This window comes from Mytilus californianus, unplaced genomic scaffold (genome assembly GCF_021869535.1).
Source record: "Mytilus californianus isolate M0D057914Y unplaced genomic scaffold, xbMytCali1.0.p SCAF_10, whole genome shotgun sequence".
Lineage (NCBI taxonomy): Eukaryota > Metazoa > Mollusca > Bivalvia > Mytilida > Mytilidae > Mytilus > Mytilus californianus.
Window position 1 is genome coordinate 24,277,526 of NW_026262582.1, and position 24,852 is coordinate 24,302,377.

The 24,852-nt window shown below is 32.1% G+C and overlaps 1 protein-coding gene across 2 annotated transcripts in view; it reads left to right on the forward strand.

The window, feature by feature from the left end:
* LOC127717804 (inositol-trisphosphate 3-kinase homolog) overlaps positions 1 to 21,824 on the forward strand; it is a 96,799-nt gene extending 74,975 nt beyond the window's left edge. For both annotated transcript variants that reach the window (XM_052223629.1, XM_052223628.1), the window contains 7 exons: positions 1,932 to 2,004; positions 3,687 to 3,822; positions 8,589 to 8,645; positions 12,935 to 12,988; positions 13,433 to 13,552; positions 14,123 to 14,296; positions 16,179 to 21,824. In XM_052223629.1, coding sequence (XP_052079589.1) covers positions 1,932 to 2,004; positions 3,687 to 3,822; positions 8,589 to 8,645; positions 12,935 to 12,988; positions 13,433 to 13,552; positions 14,123 to 14,296; positions 16,179 to 16,265 — 701 coding nt within the window. In that variant the 3' untranslated portion in view covers positions 16,266 to 21,824. The remainder of the gene's footprint in view (positions 1 to 1,931; positions 2,005 to 3,686; positions 3,823 to 8,588; positions 8,646 to 12,934; positions 12,989 to 13,432; positions 13,553 to 14,122; positions 14,297 to 16,178) is intronic.
* Positions 21,825 to 24,852: the final 3,028 nt, after the last annotated feature.

Sequence of the window (24,852 nt, forward strand, 5' to 3'; positions counted from 1 at the left end):
GGTCCTGAAAATGCATGAAATATTTGCCACTGGACATTAAGCAAACATAAACGTGTGAATCTCTAATGAATATAAGGTCAATGCAATTTGACTGTGCAAATAGCTCAGTTGCCTAATATCTATAATTTTCTGATTTGATGACATATGGAAGTAAACTCATACCTATTAACCTAGAGAAAGCTAGATTCCAAACCTTTTTTAAGAAGATCAAAATGTGACTGGTTTTCACTAGATATGTTTGAACAAATTATGAACAAATGACTATTCCTGTCTCTTTTTTTTTTCAATTGAAAATCAATGAGAATAAACCCAGAAAATAGCAATTAATTAGTTATTGTAAAAAATATCCTTTGATTTTTTATTTTTTCTTAATTTTAAGCTAACAATGAAAGTTAGATTGCAAACCTTTTTTAAGAAGATCAATTAGACTGAATTTCGCTCGCTAGATGTGTTTGAACCAACTTTTAATGGATGACATTTATTGCGTCTTTCTCTTTGAAATCATGAAACAGTTCTTTGATATCATGCAGTCAGAATTAATCTGTCAGATTAAAATAGATTCATAAGATATCATACAAATTTTCCTTTGATTTTTTTTCTTCTCGAATTGCTAATTCTAACTTAATGATGAAAGATTTCAATTGTTTTTAAGAAGATCAAATTTGACTGATTACGGTTCTGGTGTTGCCTAGAGATATAATTTTAAGTTATTATGTTTCATTATAGTTTTATACGTATTAAAATCAATGACAATGTTGCTTTCATCTAGGATACTATTTCAGTAAAAATGATTTCTCTGAGGCAGAGACATATAATATAATAGAAGGCCATACAGTGACCTATTGTTGTTAATGTTTGTGTCATTTGGTCTCTTGTGGAGAGTTGTCTCGTTGGCAATCATACCACATCTTCTTATTTTTATACTGAAAACTTTTTATATCCAGGCTTTTAGAGTATCAGATGTCTCCCGACTTATTTAATTCTAATTTTCACTTAATCTTTTCGCTGATTTGAATAAAACACATTTATGTCTAGATTGGTTCACATTTACATGATTTATGAACTTGTGAAGAACGGTATTTAACAGTTTTTTAACTTTATTTATTTGGAGTTCAATTTAAAGGTGCTTTGTCTTTTAGATTTATTTTACTTTTAAAGACAAATAAATATTTGATATGTCAGAATAACTGCGTGTATGACCTTTGATTATAAGTATTGTGAATATACACAACTTGCTAGCATTTAGTTGTAAGGTATATTTCAGTTTGATTTTTTGGTCATCCGTATTAAATGTCCTGATAAGGGTTACTAATTGATTGGTCATCCCACTGTTTGTATCACTCTGCTCAGCTCTTAACAGAATTGCATGTCACGACTTTGTGAGTCAAATACGTTGACCTGACCTTGATAACTTTGACTTGGACATATCACTGACATCATAATGAACTGACTTTGATAAGTTTGACCTGACCTAATCAAGTCATCTTCCTGTTTGCTGGTGATACAAAGAAAACACTTGTTTCTATCATGCAAAATATGCAAATACAATCCGATAAATCAATTAAGTCTTTTTTAACTCTTTTGTTGCGCTCACTTGACAAAAAGCTTCATATTGTAATTTGCAGCTGATATTTTACAATATCAACATGCAGTATACAACCAGATAATCAGTACATATTAGAAATTTATTTATATAATAAAAATAAGAAAAAAATCTTTTAATTTGTGAATTCTACTACATGTACAAATTTTGGAAGTTTGTTTTCATGAATAACTTGTTCATGTTGTACAAGGTTGCACCTTATTGAAAAGAAAATAGGACAAGAAGTCTGATTTTGTGTAGCTTTCTACTTATATGTCATTTTGAATTACTATGTTTTGTATAACACTGATGCATCTTCATATTTTTTTCCTTAATCTGATTTCATCAGTTTTCATAGAAATGGAAGACTTGTTACAACATTTTGACAACCCCAACATAATGGATATTAAAATTGGTACAAGGTGAGTTATTGTAATCGATGGTAATATTCCTTTCAATATAGCAGACCCTCAAGGTAGCTGAGGTATAGAAGTAAGGTTACCTGAATTACTTTCATTATTCTGCAACTTCACAAATGAAAAAAATAAAACTTCAAATATTTGAGGGGACTTTGGTGTGTTCCTCCAGCCTAAGTAGTTCATCTAATTTATCACTAGCCTGTCAACACAGGTTAGAAGTTGGAACCCAGGAGGTGTGTTGGACTTGAATCTTAATTGACTAGGATTGTCAGTTTTCCTATTGAAGGTCATTGTTCTATCTGGGCACTCTTGCTTCCTCCACCAGTAAAAACTGACCGCCATGATCAAGATATTTCAAAAATTTTAATTGAATCTTGAAAAGAAAAGAATTTTTATATTATTTTAAATTTTATGAATGCTTATTCTAACCCCTGCATGATCTTGCATGCTAATATAAAAATGTCATAAAAAATGTCTACTATAAAAGATGTGGTGTAATTGCCATTGAGACAACTCTCCACCAGAGACCAAATGACATAGAAATTAACAACTATAGGTCACCGGCCTTCAACAAAACCGTATATATTGAAGGAAACTCCCTTCTTCCAACCCCCCAAAAAATCCCTTTTTTATTAATTTAAATTGAAAGCATTTGAGAAGATATTTCTTCTTGGTAAATGCATTCAGACCAAACATTTTATGGTCAACCAGCTGGTCAATGTAAGTATAAGTAAATGGTTTCAACAATAGGATGTAGTTTCCATGCCATGTGGTTTTTAGATAAAAATATGTTATCCAATTACTCTTTATTTCCCCCGCGCAATGCATTGTGGAATACAGGGTGTCCGTCTGTCCATTCGTCTGTCCGGTCTTGCTAGCGCTCTCACGTACAATTCTTGCCAGATTTAATGAAACTTATATCATAGGTTTATCAGGAATGTCTTGGACAATTTCGGAAATCAGTGCCGATCAATAATTTTTAAAAAGAGTTATGGCCCCAAGAAATATTAATAACATGGAAAATAGCATCGTTAGTGCTCTCATGTGTACAATTTTTCAAGATTTTTATCAAATTCATATCAAAGGTTAATATCAGCAATGTCACGGACAAATTCGAAAATTGCTGATCAAATATTTTTAATGAGTTATGCCTCATGGAAATATTAAATATAATCAGAAATTGCTCTCAAGTCTTCAACTCTCTAAGATAATTTTAAAAAGTTTTATAAAACAAAACAAAATTGATGCAATTTCTCTTGTGCATATGAATACAAGATGTTGGATAATGGTCAATGCTACAGCAGCACAGTGACAACCCCCATCCCCCCTCTCAAAATTTTTTTTCAAGGTACGTTGGATTCAATTTTCCTAGTTACTGACTGCCTCCACAGTATATCCATTATGATTGTCATTGAAAAGAGCCAGAAGTCAGATGTGGATCCAGGATTTTTAAAAAGGGGGTGGCCCACAGGCCCCCAAACTAGAAAAAATTTGTAGTGAAATCGGTAAAAAGTCTGGATTAACCATTAATGAAGCTCCATAAGGTGCCCAGCCCACCTCCCCCCCTTAAATCCACCCCTGGAAGTATTTTATATAAATAGTCCAAAAAACACATTTGTTTTTTAATTTAAAAACTTGCCACTTTCATATTTTTAAAAGTTCTACCAAATAAAATTTATTTTCAGGACATTTTTAGAATCTGAGGTAAAAAATCCAGTTTTACGGAAAGATTTATATGAAAAGATGGTTGACCTTGACCCTGATGCCCCAACAGAAGATGAGAGGGACCAACAAGCAATAACCAAACTCAGGTATATGCAGGTAAGATCATTATAGGTAAATAAAACTATATTGTCATGTAACCAAAGTTAACCTAGAAATTTTAGCACAGGGGTTATTCTCGCTTATTTCATGAATGCGTTAAAAATGCGAAAAAATACCCCCTTGCAAACAGTTTGTGCAAATCAGCAATATTGATGTAAAAGGTACACTTATTGTTTGATGCACGAATATAACCCCAGTACAAAAAGTTGATGCAATAAAATTGCATGAAATAACAATCTGCAAAAATATCAAGGTTTAAATTCCAGCAGTTTCAATTAATACTACTCCTTTGATTGGAATTTTGATACATTTAAAACTACATTTGGTGATTAGTTTGAATTTGTTTTTTAATCGAGTAACCTTCAAACTGAAAAAAAATATATGAAAATATAAATTTTGTAATAAGGCATGTGGGAATAACATTGCCCTTGACCTTTAAGCTGATTTTCAATATATTTGTTAAATGAGTGATGACATATGATAGACATTTTTTATGACATTTGAAATCAGTCTATGAAACACCCAGATGTCAACAACAATAAACTCTGGATGCAGAGGCTGTAAGAAAATTATAATATACAAAGTAGTTATATGTAAAAGATTAGAAATTATGTAATTTTTTTCTTTTTTATGACATTTGATATCAAGGTTAACATATCATGCACAGAAAATAAAGAAGCCTTTAAAGTATTGATTTCTGCTTTTTTTTATACGCCCGTTTACGGGACGTATTATGGTATACCGTTGTCCGTTTTTCAGCCCGTCCGTCCGTCAGTCTGTGTGTCCATCGTCAACATGTCGAACATTAACTCAAAAACGCATTAAATAATATGCATGAAACTTTGGTGAATTGTTTATATCTATTGACGTGAGCTCCCTTTTTTTTTTTATAAATTTCAGATTTACCATTTCTGAGTTTTGGGGTTTTATTCATTAAAAAAGGGGGGATTTTCAAGTTTTCCGACAATAACTCAAGAATGCTTTCACCAACTTGCAAGAAATTTTGGTGAATTGTTTATATCTATTGACATGAGCTCCCTTTTGATTTTTATAAATTTTAGATTTTACATTTATGAGTTACAGGGTTTTATTCATAAAAAAGGGGGATTTTCCAGTTTTAGGACAATAACTAAAAAATGCTTTCAGCAGTTCTCATGAAACTTTGGTGAATTTGTTTATATCTGTTGATGTAAGCTCCCTTTAGAATTATATAAATTTTAGATTTTACATTTCTGAGTTATGGGGTTTTATTCATTAAAAAAAGGGGGGGGGGGGGGGGGGATTTTCCAGTTTTTGGACAATAACTCAAAAATGCTTTAAGCAGTTTGCATGAAACTTTGGTGAATTATTTATAGCTTTTGATGTAATCTCCCTATTGATTTTCATAAATTTCAAATTGACATTGAGAAGAATTTGAACTTTATTTGTTTATAGTCTGACAACAGATTTACTAAGTATTGCGCAACAGCACAGTGTATTGTACAACAGCAAGAAATCTTTAATTGAATATAAATTCAATTCATATAACCAATTTCAAGTTATTTGACTAAATTTATTCAGAAACCTATTATGTGTCAAATATTTAATTACAATCCAAATTCAGACCTGTATCAAGCGCGAATATTGTGTCCATTTTTGCCCCAACTGTTCAGGGTTGGACCTCTGCGGTCGTATCCAATTGCTGTTAACATCAAGATGTTCAGGTTAATTTGGTAATGGTCATGTCTATAACTGGATTCATATTTTAGATAAGAGATGACACTTTTTTTTCTTTATTTAATTTTATGATATTTGATATCAATGTCAACATATCGCACAGGGAGAAATAAGTACAAAACATTTCTAACTATTCTTGAGCCTGATTAAAACAGTGATTTAGATAATTTGTGTAATGATACTTAATAATTTTTATTTTCATAATGTTTGTATGCTTTTATTACAGAGGATGACCTTGAGGTCACTCCGATGTATTGCTATTGCCTAAATTTCCATTATGCAAATTAGTTTTGGGATTTCAACCGATCTATAAAAATTATAGATCCGCGGTCATTACAAGGGAAAAAAGTGCATTTTTATACCTGCGATTCCGTTCTCCGTTCGTACGATGTTTCATCAAAAAATGGAATCATTTCAGTTGTTGATTTAGTACTGAAAATTTGACTGAATTATCTCCTTATTAAATACGGTTTTATATGTTTAATAGGTGTTTAAGAAAGAGGTCAGGTGCTCATGTTCATTCATAAAATTATCGTTCATTCATGAATTTATCGTAAAATCAAAATCACTACACAGGTCACACAGGTTGTATACGTAGTCAAAAGATTACCTGTAAACTTAACTGACTCCCCTTACTGTAGTGTGTGATAACATTTTGTGAGGGAATTCGATGTTTGCTATACCACTGTTCATTTCAACGCACTTTATGACGATACAACTTTATCAATATGAATGAAATTTTTTGCAGTGTTTTAAGAAATAATTTTACTTTAAAATCGCGTATCATTTGTGAACTATTAAATGTTTTACAAGGACGAATTTTACTGTATAAAGTCAATAATTGTGTGAACTTTTGAAGCCCAAACTTTTTATAGCCTTAAATACGCTAATGAAAGATCCGAAAACTATACCCATACAGAACGCCATGTTTTTGAAATTGTAGCAAAACTTTTGGTTGACAAATTTTAATTCGTTATTGCATAAATATTAACTTGAAATATCTGTCATTTTCTCCCTACCCAGTTTACCTCTATTACTCATTATGATGTGGACTTGACATTGTTATTGAATCTTATGAAATTTGATTGGATTAAGTTATTATTAGATTACCTTTAAACTGTTCATGCTTTTTCGTACGAGTATATTGATTAAATCAGAGCGTGCATGAATGTGTACAGAAAATTAAATGACCTGCAAACTGGACACTGGACCAGTCCATATTACGTTTTATCAATGAATAGATTTTTTTTTTATTTCCCAAATTACAGGGCCCATAAAGGGCATAAAATCAGATACAATTGATTTACATAATTGGTAACAACAACAATAATAGCGGCATATAAATAGATATTTAGTATATAAGCATTGGTCAGAATCAGATGAACGAAACTTAAGGTATGAAAGGTAACAATTGCCACTTTTTATCTTTTCACATAATTTTCCACATACACATTAGATAAATTATTTTTGATAGCCTATTGCGGAGAAAAAAGAGAAAGTTTACTGTATTAACGTTCTATTCCATTAAATACGCCATTTTTTCGAAGATAAATGCAGAAAAACATTTATGAACGGCTACGCCAGGTAAAATTGTTGTTTATCCTAAAAAAAAATACAATTTTCAGTTTCATTAGAATATTATAATAATAATAAATCCCAAATTTATGTAGTCATTAGATAAAGTCCGTATATGTCCGATCTGCCTATTTTTGGACATCAAAAGACAATACGATCGTTTTAAGGTCAATTTCGTCTACCTCACACAATCTTGTTAGGCACTATAATGAAATGGACCTGAAATTTATTTCACATGTTTCCTGAAAATTGATAAATATCAAAGCAACATAGAGCTGTTTGTTCTAGTTCGTATAATGACAATTTAATGTCATGTTTGTTTGTGATGACCCCCCTTTTCGGGATTGCATCAGAAATATAGTTATCTCGTATCGCATGAGGATGACACATGTCAACTGAGCAATTATGTTTGGGACTTAGTTTTAAGAAATGATGTCAAAGTAACATTATGAAAATATTTTTAGTAAGCTGAAATATATATTTATTTTTTACATGTTTATGTCTTGTAAGATATTTTATTTCTGTCCCGTTTTTCAACATTAGCGTCTGGAAAGTTGAAATGTTTTAACTGAATGGTTAATTTAAATTAATTATGAAAATGGTTAAAATTAAATCAATAAAGGAAATTATTGCCCAGTTACAAACACTACCAGGGGATAATCCATAATGATTTTTTTTTCAGTTATATGTTTCAGCACATGTATAATTAACCCCAACTTTAGCCTGGTAAACTTGTTGTCTCCTTGTAAAATATAAAACATATTTAAAATGATTTCCTGCTAAAGTCTTATATTGATATAAAGTTAAAACCGTCTTGCTTCTCACTAGTCAACACTCCTGTCCTGTCAGGTTTAATTCTTATATATATGGATGAAAAATAAAAGTCCACAAAACATTAACATGGCAGCAATTGCTTTTACAGCCTTTAAGACTTTGATTTTTTTTTACAGAAGAGTGTCCACCATGCACTTGCATTACACTATAATAATAGTAGAATAGTATGATATACAAATAGATGAAAATTATATATACATGCAACCGTAATATAAATATAATATATAACAACAAACCAGTGTATTCTCTGGAACTATTATTATATTAGTATAATAGTCTAAGGTATACTGATTTGTATCACTACAATATAATAGTTATTACGGTGAGGTTGAATTTCCTGTCATTTATTCATCATCCAAGCACGAACTTGTATAAGAAAAAAAATCTCTGTACATTAACCTCAGTTTCAGGTATTGAGATGTGATCTGTTTCTGTGACATGTGCTTTTGACCATCCACAAAAACCTGCGGTCATCCGATGTTCAGTACTTCAGTACTTTGATATAAATTAATGTAATGAAATGATTTTTATAAATATTAAACAAGGAACATGGAGTACATTTAACCAAAAGAAAAAAAGAAAATGACCTGTTAACTGAAAAAACTTTATATCTATAGGATTTAATCTCTTTGTTTCAGTTTAGAGAACAAGAAAGCTCAACGGCTGCATTTGGTTTCAGAATAGAAGCTTTAAGAGTAAGTCTTTAATATATTTACAACTATGTTTTATTTGTGCTGGACCAATACCTGTCACTTTGGACCAATGTTTAAGTCAGTTTGAGAATTTGTCTCAATGGTTTGGTACTTGCCTCAAGTTGGAGGTCATGATTTCGATCCTCAGCTAGCTCAAACCAAAGTCTTGAAAATTGATATATCCTGCTTCTCTGCTAACATGTGGTATGGAGGAGTAAGAGCAAAGACTGGTCGGCTTGAGTCAGAATAATGTTTCTTGGTAGGAGACAAGTTCCCCTGCAGAATGTAACCTTGTGAACTGGCATGTTATAAATCTGGTTCAGCGTGTGGTTCTAGTTAGTCCCCTACCGACGAAGTCTAAGGGGACCTTAGGTTTGCACTCCATTCGTCTGTCTGTCTGTCTGTCTGTCTGTGAAGATATTCATTTGTTATATAGTTTACACCATGACAAGTTATAGATCAAGTTAGTAATTTGTTCCAGTACAATGAATATTTAACCGTTAGGGGACTATTTATTGCCATGCAATACTCTCAGGATGATTGTTTTTGCAGGTTTTATAATCATATCACATTAGCATGTTCTTAACCTGAAATGCCTGTACTATTAATGCAGGACTTAAAACACCAATTTATCATCATCATCTATGTCTTCGTTGATTTCATTTCCACTCCCTCATTAATATGGCAACATATACTCTTAACATTGGAGTTCAGTTGATAGCTTAACAATACACTATTGTAAATGTTAATTTAGACACATACAGCTGCAAAACATTGAAAGTGCAACATGCAGTCCTCAGCAATAAACAAATGTCCAGCTCTAAATTGTCTTGTGTCTTTATTTCTGTATTTTGTCAAAAAGACAATAATAAAGTAATAACATATGGCAAATACCTTTTTAAGATCCTTTCTGCTTGATTTGTTTTCATTTCTTTCATCTCTCCTTAAATAAAAATCCAAACGTAATTTCTTACACTGTATAACTTAAATACCCTTTTAAGATCCTTTCTGCTTGATTTGTTTTCATTTCTGTCATTTCTCCTTAAATAAAAATCCAAACGTAATTTCTTACAATGTATATATAACTTAAATACCCTTTTAAGATCCTATCTGCTTGATTTGTTTCATTTCTTTCATCTCTCCTTAAAAAAAAATCCAAACGTAATTTCTTACACTGTATAACTTAAATACCCTTTTAAGATCCTTTCTGCTTGATTTGTTTTCATTTCTGTCATCTCTCCTTAAAAAAAAAATCCAAATGTTATTTCTTATACTGTATAACTTTTATGTATATTTTGATCCCTGCTGTAAGCCATTTATAATTCTGATGGGCACCAAATTTACAACACTTGTTAAACCTAAATTGGTTCAACTCATCTTGTAAATTTTTCCTATTTTAAGCCAATCAGAAATTAGAAAAGGCCATTGTGGCCATGTTTGTTGATGAATTAGCTGCAACCAAAGTAACTACAATCAGAAAGGACAGTGTATGGAACATATCTGCCAAGTTTAGTTTCGATCTGTTCTGTGATTCTTTAGAAGATGATAAAAATTTGAAAAACTAATGGATGACCGATGCCATGTGATGGCAAAACCTCATGTGGCCTTCTGCCTCCTGTGTTAAAAAGTTAAAAGGCGATAATGTAGTGAATTGACAGTTACAAGAACATTGTGTTTACCATAGTTCACAAACTTACACTCCCATGTTTAAGGCTATGTTGTATTGACTTTTATGATTGAAGAATATCAATGCACTGACAGTTATAAGAACATTTGTGTTTTCCATAGTTCACAAACTACACTCCCATGTTTGATATATTTTCTGATATTTTTAGTGACTTTGACATTGACCTTTATATGGAAATAAGGAGGTGTGGTATTATTGTCAATGAGACATCTATCCATCCTAGAACAAAGAAAGAAGATTGAAACAAATACAGGTCACCATACAGCCTTCAATAGTAAGCAACCCCCATAGTATTGTAAGCTATAAAAGGCCCCTGAATAACAAAAAGAGGAAAATTCAAGAGGGACAACTAACAGCCTGATTTAAATAAATAACATAAAGGTAGACAAACATTAATTCTAATATGATGTTCTTCTTTTGCTTTAGAAACAAAGCCATGTTCTAATTGCAATAGAACATGGGCTGCACGTGATTAACGTCACAATTGAAATTGCAACGTCAGTTGTATTTTAAACAACTCCAGAGAACAAAATGGACATTTGTGTTGGTGTAGATTTTCAATATAATGCCTACCCTTGTTAAAATGAGCATAGAGCATGGCATGATAGAATTATTTCTTAAACAAAAATCATTCTACTATAACATATGGCTCAGTGGATGACAATTTTTTTTTAATGTCACCCTCTCGTGCAGAGCAATCTAAAATTCAATTATTAAAGACTGTAACTTAATTGTAATCCAATAGTTTTAAGGATAATGTTTTAAAATTTAAATCAATTATTCAAGACAATTAAGGATTTCAAATTTAACAGACAATATTAGTAGAAAATTCAGCAAAATAAATTGAATAATACATTTCTAATAATAGCAGATCATTTTTTGCTCTATCCCCCTCTCAACTATGTATTATTTACATATAATTCAGCCAGGAGGGGGTAACTGGTACTTTTACCCTTCTATGCTACTGATGAGTAATGCCTTTATATAAGGTATTCATGGAATATATTGAAAAGTAACTGTCAACATGAAAGATAATAAAACCCCTGATAGCATTTAGTAATCAATGAAAACAGCTGTATTATTCCACGATATTTACCAAATGTGATAATATGGCATTGTTATGTATACAATTAGATCATTGCCTACTTTATACTTGATATAACTGGTTTTCTGCAGATATTTCCAGTCTATGAATGAATTGCTTACGTCAGATTTTACATCTACAAATAAGTGTTAAATAGCTATGTCAATAAAAAAAATCAGAACATTCATTTATTTCATTTTAAATAGGTGTAAGGTATGCTTGTTGTTCAACAAATTATAATCACACAGAATACACAAAAGGTTAAAACAATAATTTGAGTACCTGTTTACTGCTGAAATGCTTAAATGCCAGCAAGTTCAACAGAATATAAGAAAATTCTTACTTCTTTTGTTTCAGAAACTGTGTCTGTATATTTTTTACCTCACTTATACATTTATTAAAGGATCACAGTTTTTTCATTACTTTTGGCTTTTGAATAACATGTACCTATTAGGCTCTTCATTTTGGTCCACCATGAACATGTAAATTTTCCAGCAGTTTTGTTATCCAAGTAAGCAATAAGAATGATTTATATCATGATGTGAAAACCATATTATTTTCACATTTGGCCTTTTCAAGCTTATTTTGCAGGGATTTTTTTTTCATTATTTTTGAACTTTGTTGATATCATTCCCATCATACCTGCCAACATCTGAAAATCATCAAGAAGCAAATTGTTTTTCTTATTCATGTCAAAGATGTTTTAAACTTACTTTATATGGTCTTGAAATTTGAATAGCTGTATATGTGCATAAATATAAATAAGAAGATGTGGTTTGAGTGCCAATGAGACAACTATCCATCCAAGTCGCAATGTGTAAAAAGTAAACAGTTATAGGTCTAAGCACGGCCTTCAACATGGAGCCTTGGCTCACACCGAACAGCAAGCTTTAAAGGGCCCCAAAAAGACTAGTGTAAAACAATTTAAACAGGAAAACCAACGGACTAATCTATATAAAAAAAAAGAAACGAGAAACACTTATGAACAGTACCATTTTAACTCCTTTGATTGCTATTTTGAGGTATTCAGCTTATATAATGGAAGATTTCAAGGGTCAGGTCACTTCCAGTTCTCATGGAGGAAATTTAGAAAGTATGCCATTAATCAGAGATCTAAGGTTGACATATTGCCAAAGAATGCATGGCAAAAATTTATATTTATGTAATTTTTCTACTCTCAAAAGTTGTTTGATAAATGGCTTGCAAGAATGAGTTGGGTTCCATTATTATTGGTTTTACTGTGGATACCAATTTTCATGGGCTTTGTAGGTACAGTGGAACCATGCATTTAAATGTTCAACATTGTGACATTTGACTGAGTGTTGATCCACAGGGTGATTGTTTTGCATGCATATCAGGAGACACTTATCTTGTTGACTTATTCTGTCATGCTCATTTGGAGTTCATGCGATCCCCTCAATTTTTGTTTATCACCTTGATTAGTCTCTTCTTAATTGATTTATTATATGTGACCCTCTGTAAACTACTGTAGGTTAAATGTATATACTTGTGTATTTATAGGTAGCTGGAGAACCACCAGAAACAAATTTAAAGAAAATTAAAACAAAAGATCAGGTCAGTATTCTACCTACTGAAAATTGTATGCCTGCTCTAAAGGAGGGTGGTATTGATCTATACTACTCAAATAAAAAGGTCCAATTTGTCAGCTGACATGATGTAAAAAATGATGAATCAAAGAATTCTATATATAACTAATATATAGGACAATGGTGTTGATTAAAAATTACACCATTCCAAGCCCTTTTGTTTTCCACATAATTAATATTAACAATAATTAACAAGTTCAGGGTTGAATCCAATGCCGATACAAATGAGGCTCCTGACAGGCTCCTGACAGGTGCATAAAGAATTTGTCTAACACACACACACAATAAAAAGACAATATGAAAAAAGAACTTATTGCAATTAAGAAAAAAATGTGTTCAAAATCAACCATTAAGAACTAGATTTTTACTAGAAATGAAGGCATGACTATTCATAGATTCAATTTATTAATAGGTACAACAGATTTTAAAGAAGTTTCTAAAAGGCAAATCCACAGTACGATGTAATTTATGTGAAAGACTCAGAACTATCAGACAGTCATTTGAAATCTCTAAATTTTTTATGTCACGTGAGGTAAGTTATCTGAAAAATAGAAAAAAATCTTTATTTAATTCAGAGAACAATTTTACAAAAAAAACATTTGTCCGCCATGAACATTTCAGTATAACTATTGCCCCAACTAGAGAGCTCAGCATTCTAATTCAATTCATTACAATACTTGACCATTGAACCAAGATAAATATATATTTCTTTCGAATAGGTAATCTTATTAAGGTATAGCTTTAACAGTTTTGATGCTTTAACTTATGGACCGTTTAACCAATAATTTTATCATTTTCAAATTTAAATATTCTGTTACTGATGACAAAATGGAGGTCAAGTTCAATACTAATGATTTTCACTTTTTACTTGTTCAGGAGTAAGGTCCTTAATAGATTGGAAAATAGGCACATATCATGGCAGGTCCACCAAGTCTGAAAGCACCTTCCAAATACATAAAACCCATTTAGCTGTCAGTTGTATTGCTCATTTCTTGTTATATTTTATATTTTAGCACACTGCCACAGAGCATGGCAGGTAAACAAGCCTAAAAGCTTTAAAGCTTTCACTGTTAGATCTATAAATAATATGTTCTATTTTTAGATGATCGGTAGTTCTGTCTTGGTTATATTTGATGGAAACAATGCAAGTGGGGCGTGGCTTATTGACTTCACAAAAACTATGTTGATGACTGATATAACACTGACTCATCGAGATCCATGGACGTTAGGGAATCATGAAGATGGTTATTTATTTGGATTAGATAATCTAATTCAGGTATGGATAATTTTTTGAACCTTAAGAAATCAATACTCATGAATATTCATGATTAAGGAATCATGAAGATTGATTATTAATTAGATTTAATAATCTTATTCAGGTAAGAATCATTTTTAGAACAATAGCTTCCATGAAATAAACAATATTTATGAATATTCATGATTAAGGAATGATCATGAGGAAGGACAATTATTTTGGATGCAATACAAAAATATGTGGAAGATACCTTACGGACAATCAAAATCCATAAGTGGAAAAGTAACTCAACAAAACCATGACAAAAAAAACCTAAAAATGACGAAAAATAACAGCTTTCAAAACACTACAGAGAAAACTAAAGACTAAGCAACAAAAAGCTCACTAAAACAGTCGAGAAAACTAAAGACTAAGCAACAAAAAGCTCACTAAAACAGTCAAGAAAACTAAAGACTAAGCAACAAAAAGTTCACTAAAACAGTCGAGAAAACTAAAGACTAAGCAACAAAAAGCTCACTAAAACAGTCGAGAAAACTAAAGACTAAGCAACAAAAAACTCACTAAAACAGTCGAGAAAACTTAAGACTAAGCAACAAAAAGCTCACTAAAACAGTCGAGAAAACTAAAGACTAAGCAACAAAAAGCTCACTAAAACAGTCAAGAAAACTAAAGACTAAGCAACAAAAAGCTCACTAAAACAGTCGAGAAAACTAAAGACTAAGCAACAAAAAGCTCACTAAAACAGTCGAGAAAACTAAAGACTAAGCAACAAAAAACTCACTAAAACAGTCGAGAAAACTTGACTAAGCAACAAAAAGTTCACTAAAACAGTCGAGAAAACTAAAGACTAAGCAACAAAAAGCTCACTAAAACAGTCGAGAAAACTTAAGACTAAGCAACAAAAAGCTCACTAAAACAGTCAAGAAAACTAAAGACTAAGCAACAAAAAGCTCACTAAAACAGTCGAGAAAACTAAAGACTAAGCAACAAAAAACTCACTAAAACAGTCGAGAAAACTTAAGACTAAGCAACAAAAAGCTCACTAAAACAGTCGAGAAAACTAAAGACTAAGCAACAAAAAGCTCACTAAAACAGTCAAGAAAACTAAAGACTAAGCAACAAAAAGCTCACTAAAACAGTCGAGAAAACTAAAGACTAAGCAACAAAAAGTTCACTAAAACAGTCGAGAAAACTAAAGACTAAGCAACAAAAAGCTCACTAAAACAGTCGAGAAAACTAAAGACTAAGCAACAAAAAGCTCACTAAAACAGTCAAGAAAACTAAAGACTAAGCAACAAAAAGCTCACTAAAACAGTCAAGAAAACTAAAGACTAAGCAACAAAAAGCTCACTAAAACAGTCGAGAAAACTAAAGACTAAGCAACAAAAAGTTCACTAAAACAGTCGAGAAAACTAAAGACTAAGCAACAAAAAGCTCACTAAAACAGTCGAGAAAACTAAAGACTAAGCAACAAAAAGCTCACTAAAACAGTCAATCTGATGAGCATTTGGAACAGATGCTAGGGATCTAAGAAGCTAATATTAAATTTAATGCTTACAAATGAAATGCCATCATTCGTAGAACACACATAATTATTAGTAGGTCTCCCAGTCATATAATTTAAACAAAGGTTAGTCTTTACAGAATACTTTTTAGATTATCTCTCTGAATGATCCCACTACTAAGTTATTTTATATTCAATTCAACTCCTTTTAGGGGCCAGCTGGCTTCCTCCACCAATACAAACCGGCCGCCATCATATAGCCAAAGTGCCAACAATCAATCAATCTTTTAGGGTATTGTCAATCTAGGTATGGGAAAAATTTGTATAGTTTCCAAATGATGGAAATGACATCTTCTGCAAGTAAACCATATAGTTGTATTTTTCTGTGTTTACTTTCAGTTCTTTGATAACCCAGATATAGATGAGGTTCCTGGTTCACAGCCTTCATCCAGTAACCAGGAGAGACCAGTAGAAGATGGAACTTGATTAACAGGAAGTTAGTGTTGCTTCAGGTGACAAGGATGAGATAACTTTGCTCATTTTAAAACATTCCAATGAAATGTTTTATTCTTTCTGCAAATCCGACAGGTGCTTGTGTTCAGATCAGAAATCCATGGTTTTCATTATTTAAGCAATCTGAAAGACCTATACTTTTAACTTATCATTGTATATAAAAGCTCATATGTTTGAAAAGGATTTTTTCTGGATTGTGTTTTAATGTAGGTGTTGAGTAAGATTGAATTTACCAAATGATTCTAAGGGAGGTAACTGTTTTACTGTCAAATTTTTATTTTAGTTTGTCAATGGAATATGTGAAATTGTTGAGTTTATTTCTCATTTGATGCATATTTTGTACAATTTGTGGGAATTAATGAATGGTTAAATGTATGAAAAATATATATAAAATAATAACAAGAAGTATATTTAAGGTTTTGAGAACAGCAAGAAATATAAGGGTTGCTGGAATAAAAATTATGCTTGACCTAAGAAAAGACTAGAAGGGTTAGGAAATAAAGGAAAAGTTAAAAATGTGAGAAATAAACATTCTTGAAGGAATGTAAAGGGCATTGTGTATACCTAGTCAGATAGGCATTGAAGTGTTAAAAAAATTGAGGAGCCTTTGGTTGTCTCCCTTACCTAAAAGAAATTCATTTGTGAAAGTTTTTTTTGAACATTATGTATATCACTCATTAACAAAATTCTGACAGTTCCTAATCTACTACTACTAGATATTTTAATATAAAGTCCTTTGTCAACAATTTATTGTAAACTGTAAAACACATTCTCAACCCTTATGCTTTTGCTGTGGTCATTTTTATCTGGAAATATTAGTACACAATGTTTAACAAATAAGAATCGTTATGCACAGTAATTTTGAAAAATGCAAACAAAAATCAGGGCAATGGACAACTTATAGTAGATTATTTCATATGAAGACACAAAAATTTACCGATACAGAATGAACGTATAATAACTTTTGTTTCAAACTTCTACATCATTTGATCTCTGGTGGAGAGTTTTCTCATTGGCAATCATACCACGTCTTATTGTTTTTAAAATGATAAATTTATTAGAGAAACAGTTCTGATTCTAAGTCATACTGTTCTTGTTTGCTGAACTGGGTATATTCCTTTTGTATAGGAGGTTGAACTCTAATCTAGAGTTTTATTTTATTGGAGGGTCAACCAGTTACCGAAAGACATTTTAAATCCATAGGGCAATTCTGATTTATTTTATTACTGTGAATTCAGAAATTATTGTGTGTATTTAATATTGAAATTTTTGATGAATGGACAAGAGATTAATTATTGCGATTTGAATTTCAGGTACACCTGCATACAGATATATGTATCAGATATCAGAATGCAAGTTCTTATTATTGCGATACTCACACATTCGCATTATTCACATTAATAAAAACCTCACAATAATTTCTGAATTTACTGTAGTTAATGATTTTTTTGTTTTATGTTCTACACTAGTCATTTTACAGGGTTTTGAATTTTACAAGGTTTTAATATTTATATACACATGAGCATAAATACAGATTGTTTTTTCTTTGGGTATTAATTTCATGTATCATATATAGCTACATATTTTTAGCTGTCAAGTTTTTTCTTTCTTTTTATTTCAAAATTGATGATTTGGTTTTGGAATCCCTTTACTTATACTATTAAGTGACGTCCAAGATGAAACATCACTTCCTAGCTCCCACAAACAATGGAATAGCCCTAGTGTTTTATCTAAAGCAATTTAGCACTTTTTTCCTGACGCACTGCCCTTTTTTCTTGACGCCATGCCCTTTTTTTTTTTCGGACGCCATGCCCTTTTTCTCTTGAAAAATTTGACGCCATGTGCCTTGTAGCGTTATCTAGTTTGAGATCCAGTTGCGGTATTGGGTTTTTTGCTGATCAAAGGGCGACAAGCATTGACTAAGTTGGTTGCATGTATTTCATGAAGACAAATTTATCACTTCCGCGAGACTCGAGAGCGTAAATGATTAAATTATTTAGTTTCGGCTAAATAAGTGTGTTACTTCATTAGAACGTGATGAAAGTTGCCTGAAGTAAATTTGTAATCCATTAATTGCATTGAAAATGTCCTATTTCTTTCCAAATTGCGTGCCAAACATCGTTTATTTTTGTTAATTTTCTTCGTCCTCCATTAAAATATTTGTACAAAGTAGGGAAAGGAGTCGGAAACCGGACCAGCTATGAATGAAATCCCGATTCTTACGATAATGACTACGGATGCAAGAATGGCACAGCTGACAGTAAAATATTGTTCCCAAAAAGAAAAAGTATGCAGTTTCTCGTTGCATTGAAGACCCATTGGTCGCCTTCGGCTGTTGTCTGCTCTATGGTCGGGTTGTTGTCTCTTTGACACATTCCCCATTTCCATTCTCAATTTTATTCAACACGCATTAACATACTTTTGGTTAGATCTACTTGATTAAGGTATATAGTTCCATGTAGATCCATTGTTTCAATTTATTAACTAAAGTTGCTCAACTCTGAGACTTTTATACTAATATCATTATAGTACCAGCTTAACTTTGTAAAATTTATAAACCTTTTTTAATGAGAAAAACTGAAAAAGTGTAACTTACTACATGTGTAGTTTATTTATGTGCCCTATTTGGTACAGTCGACGCGCAAAGTGCCCTTTTGGCAAAAAAATTACCATGCCCTTTTTAAGTTCTAGATAAAACACTAAGCCCCAAAGACATGTTTCCCATTTCAGGGTTTTGACAGAAGAATTTAAATCCATTAGAGATATTACCTAAAAAAGCTTTATTAAATTAATGTTTATATGACAAAAGTTCATTTATCCATTTTTTGGGTGAAAATTGTATGGTACTGACTTGATATCTATATCTTCCAAGGTTTATCACTACCTTTGATAGTTAATACAAAATAGCGCAGTAAAGTGATCATTATTTAGATCCTATCCAATCAATGTCATGCAATTTATCCATGAAATATTATACTTTGATGTTTAAGTTACAATATGATGTGCATTTGAATTACCATACTTGTTAAGAATACATTTTTTTAGCTCACCTGGCCCAAAAGGGCCAAGTGAGCTTTTCTCTTCACTTGGCGTCCGTCCTCGTCGTCTGTTAACTTTTAAACCAAGATGGCCACCATGGCTAAAAATAGAACATGGGAGTAAAATGCAGTTTTTGGCTTATATCTCTGAAAATCAAGCATTTAGAGCAAATCTGACAATGGGTAAAAATGTTCATCAGGTCAAGATCTACCTGAAATTTTCAGACGCATCAGACAACCCTATGTTGGAATGCTGCCCCTGAATTTGTAATTTTAAGGAAATTTTGCCCTGTAAAGTCAATTTTTCACAATTTTTCATCATTTTTTGTTATCTTTTACAAAAATGTTTTCCTCTGAAACTACTGGGCCAAATTAAACCAACTTGGCCAAAATCATCCTTTGGGTATCTAGTTTAAAAAATGATGACCCTGCCCATCAATCAAGATGGCTGCCATGGCTAAAATAGAACATAGGGGTTTAGTATTGAAGTCTATGGGAAAATTGTAAAAAAACAATTTCAAATGGTCACAACTTGAAAACTAATTTAAATAATGATAAGGAGTCTTCAGTAACTATTGTAAGACTACAATGGGATGACCAGCTTTTAATTTAACTACTGGGCCAAATTAAACCAAACTTGGTCTCAATCATTATTGGGGTATCTAATACTATTTATTATGATTTTAACCTTATTTTACATGATTTCCAAAACCACAGTAGATACAGGTTAGCGACACAGGCTCTTGAGAGCCTCTAGTTTTATTAAAATTCATAAGTTATACATGGTGTATGAATCTGTTATAAAAATAGGTTCAACTACCAATGTACAACCATGAACAAAGGAAGATAACTCCAACTCAAATTTAGTTAACCTAGCTAGCTAAATACTATCCAATGTTTTATTTTAAATTTCTCAAATGTGCAACATGAAAGCAATCTTAACCCTTCAGTGCTCACAAGCTCTTTGATTGGGATCTGCCTACTGGTACTATTAAGAGCTATTCCATTATATGGATAAAGGAGTGTAGGCAGGAACTCTCAAAATTCTTTCACGTCCAACATAAGTAATTTTGCTGACATAATATGGGTAAAATATCATAATTGACCCACAACCATATTAAAAAATAATACTTCACTTCCTAGCTCCCACATACAATGGAATAGCCCTAAAGACAAGTTTACAAGTTTACCATTTTGATGGACAAATTGGAATCCATTAGAGATTACCTTTAAAAAAAGTTTTATTTAATTAATGTTTATATGACAAAAGTTCATTTATGATTATCCATTTTTTAATGTAATTTTTTTTTAATAATTTATTTAATTTAAGAATAAAAATGATTATTTCATTCATTCAATAGTTAGTAGGTTACTCAGTTTGATGAGTTAAAGGAAAAATATCCATGTGGCTTTAAATATACAGGTAATATTTACTATTTAATATGCAAGTTTATCATTTGAGTAATTTTTGTCATTAGACACTTCATTATTTTAAGGTAAAGTTAGGTTAGGAAATTAGAGCTGTCAATCACAATTAAGAAGTTAGAGCTGTCATTCACAATGGCCAAGTTCTAATGGAACTCTAGAGTAAATAGGATTGACATGGTCATATATAACACCTGTAATGATTGGATATAGCTTTCCCGCCATTAGAACTCAAGGAGTCCTGGATGTGGGCAGGGTTCCTCGAGATTGACTCGATAACCTGAATGTTATGACGTCAATCCAATCAAAAATTGAATATCAACATATCCAGAGTAGGGGCCTTGTACTTCCAGTAATCTAGAGACCTTATTCTTCAAAATTATTTACCATTCATGTGGAACTCTAGTCAGAACTCTGGTTTCATTCGTACTTGGCCAATGATGAAGACTGTTTAAATTCTAGAATTACTCAAAATAAATTCATCAAGGATGTATTAAATGAAATCTGACTATTTGAATTCAAAATTTCTAAAATATTTATGAAATTATTTGTTCATAATATCAGTATCACATGGCCATCAGGATTAAGAAAATTAAAGAATGTGGGCATGGTATTTTTAAACTAGAACATTTTTTGTCCTATTTCCAAAAAAGTTCCATATTTTGTTAGCAGTTTTCTCAGTTTGATGGGAAAAATATTTTGTAATGTGATGGGTGATTTGCTGTTTTGAATCACGGGCAGGGAGAATTCATTTACCAGAATTTTGTCAGTGGCTTGATTCAGGTACCATAACCTCATATTTAACATGGAAAATAAAGTACTGTTTCAAAGATGTAAGGATTAATAGTTTAGCTTTATGAAGTTTTAGTTTTGTTTGACAAGAAAGAGTCATAGCTTTGTTTTGTTTTGATTCTAAAGCTTTACGTGTATTATGAAAAAACCTAGTTTTTTGTAATTTTATAATGTGTCAATAACGCCTTATGTTTTAAGAAGAGCATTACAGTGATATTATATTTGTAACGCCAGTATTTTGGTTTTGTTGTACAATAAATGAAAAAAACACCAAAAATTTGTTTTATTTATTTTCTAGTGTTTATATGTTGTCATGGTTATATATGAAGTCAAACAGTTTGATTTTGCTGCATCTGAAACAGTTCTCTGGGTTGATGCTCCATGCAGAAGATGTCTTGATGAATACATGCAGAGCAGTGCGATACCTTTTAAACCTGACTATACAGTATGGGTTTTTCTCATTGTTGAAGGCCATACGGTTGCCTATAGTTGCTTACATCCACTTCATTTGAACTTTGGTGGATAGTTGTCTCATTGGCATCATACCACATCTCCTTATTTTTATAAAGGGGACTAAAAAGAATTGCCCAAATATAGTCAACTATGCCTGATGGAATTCACACCATAATGTATATAATGGGAGTATTCAACCCTGCCAGCTGCTTGATGTTTCTATCCTACCCTATTTACTCTAGAGTTTCGTTCGAACTTAGCCTAGAGTAAATATGACTGACATAAAAATGAGAATGGGAATGTGTCAAAGAGACAACAACCCGACCAAAGAGCAGATAACAGCCGTGGGGTCTTCAACACCGCGAGAAAATCCCACACCCGGAGGCGGGCTTCAGCTGGCCCCTAAACAAAAATGTGTATTAGTTCAATGAAAATGGACGTCACACTAAACTTCAAAACATATAAATGAACTAAAATTAAAAAAACATACAAGACTAACAAAGGCCAGAGGCTCCTGTCTTGGGACAGTCGCCAAAATGCGGCGGGGTTAAACATGTTTTGTGAGATCTATATAACACCTGTTATGATTGGATATAGCTTTCCCGCCATTAGAACTCGAGGAGTCCTGGATGTGGGCAGGGTTCCTCGAGATCGACTCGATAACACGGATGTTATGACGTCAATCCAATCAAATTTGAATGTCAACATATCCAGAGTAAGGGCCTTGTACTTCCAGTAATCTAGAGACCTTACTCTTCAAAGTTATTTACCGTTCATGTGGATGTAGTCAGGTGGTTTTTCTGGGTTTGTAGAACACAAATAAAAACACTTCTCACGTTTTGGATTCGTTTTTCATTACGATATGGAAAATAATTGGTAACAAAAAGACCCTGTAATGAAATATAAAATTATAAACAACGGTTCAAGAATAAAAGCATGAGTACAATGAGAACGCAATGAATTTCCAATTAAAATAAATGATACAAGTTCTGAACCTTTTCTCTAACAAAATATGTTAATGTAATCTAATTGAATTAAATCGCTTATTGATTTTACAAACTATTCAATTATGTAATAATGTTTTGAAAATATAATTACATGCAAAACTAAATGCTACACGAAACAAACTAAATAGCTAATGTTAAGCGAAACCAAAGCAATTAAAAATAAGCATAAGCAAATAAAATAATAAGCATTGATAGCAAAACATATAAAACCAAACTCAATGCTTACCTCATACTTAGACGCAAAGGTCAAAACAATAGGATGGAATCAAACATGACTCATCAAAACATGGTAACACCTGAATATAAAATAAAGATTATAACTATTGTGGCCCAAAATGCACAATTACACCAGTACACATATTGTACATGAAATCCTACTTTTAATTAATAATTACTAGTGTAATGATAAAAATACTATTCAGATAGTTTATATTAATATTTAATGGTTTTAAATATTAACTCATATATGTTTTTAATACTTTTATAGTTTTTAACCATTTAATCAATTTAGCTGTATTATACGTCAGTCAATCAATCACTCATCTCAAATACACTAGAATTATTAAATAAATGATAATTAAATATATGTTAGTAATCATAACTACCTCAATGAAGAATATGATGACAAAGTAAAACAGTAACTGAGTATAAAGCCTCAAATGGACATCAGAATATAAAATATTTTGTATATCTCAAAATGTCTGCCTTCATGCTGAATACAAATCAAAAGGAATACTTTCAAAGAACAAAGATTTCCTTCCACAGATATACAAAAGTCATGTGATTTACAATGAGAATGGACAAAGTGACCAATACAATGAATAGACATTTAAAGGATTCACATACCAGAAATCAGGTCATCACCTTAATTAGCATATAAAGATAAATAAAACAGCACGCTTCATTCTTTTATTATTGAAATAAGATACTATTCTGTAATTAAGTAAACAGATCCAATAAATATGTTCCAATGGATATTTTATTATAAAAACAGTAATTTCATACAGATCAAAGTACAATCCTGAAAGTTAAAAATATATACATACAAACCATTGAAATTTCACCCTTCCACATACTTCCCCCAGCTGGAAAATGACGTCTCGTCATTTCAGGTTAGAGCATGTGAAGAAGACTTCAGTATCTCTAAGATGGTCTTTCCTGCCTCAGATTGTAATCCTTCCAAAAATCCTCTGTCTGACAGTGAAATGATGCATTGCACCTTCTTTTCCAAATCTGGTATAGGTGGCCTCTGTGCACACTTTGTCATATCGTAATCTCCTGATCGGAATCGGAGGGGAACTCTCCGTTCTCTGACGGAACGACATGGTTGAACTGGTTGCTCATCATCAGATTCTATATCAGTATCCTGAGCTGTTTCCTCATCAGGCGGTTCCTCCTGAACAGTCTCAACAGTTGAAGCGCTTCTTTCAAGTACAAGCTCGACTTCTTCTGTGATATTAGTAGTACCCTCAGATGACTGGGCGTCCCCTTCTGTCTCGCTTGTATCTACGATATCCTCATCAGCATTTTTTGGTATACTCTGTTCAGTGATGGATGAATCACTGACGATACCAGTTCTTGTGATGACTCTATAATCCCATTCTGACTCTTCATCTGAATCTTTTTTTGCGTCAGGTTGGGTTGTTCCCAGTTCCTGTGTCCTCTTGGCAGGTCTTTTCCATGGCCTTGGTTTCGGTTTTTGAGTAGATGTAGGTTCTGGCGTGTCGCTAAGAAAACCAATTGGTACCAGAAGGTTACGGTGGAGCGTCCTTGTGCGTCCCTTTCCATTTTCCTTCCTGACCATGAATACAGGGATGTCTTCATTCTCACGACTGTTGGCTTAGC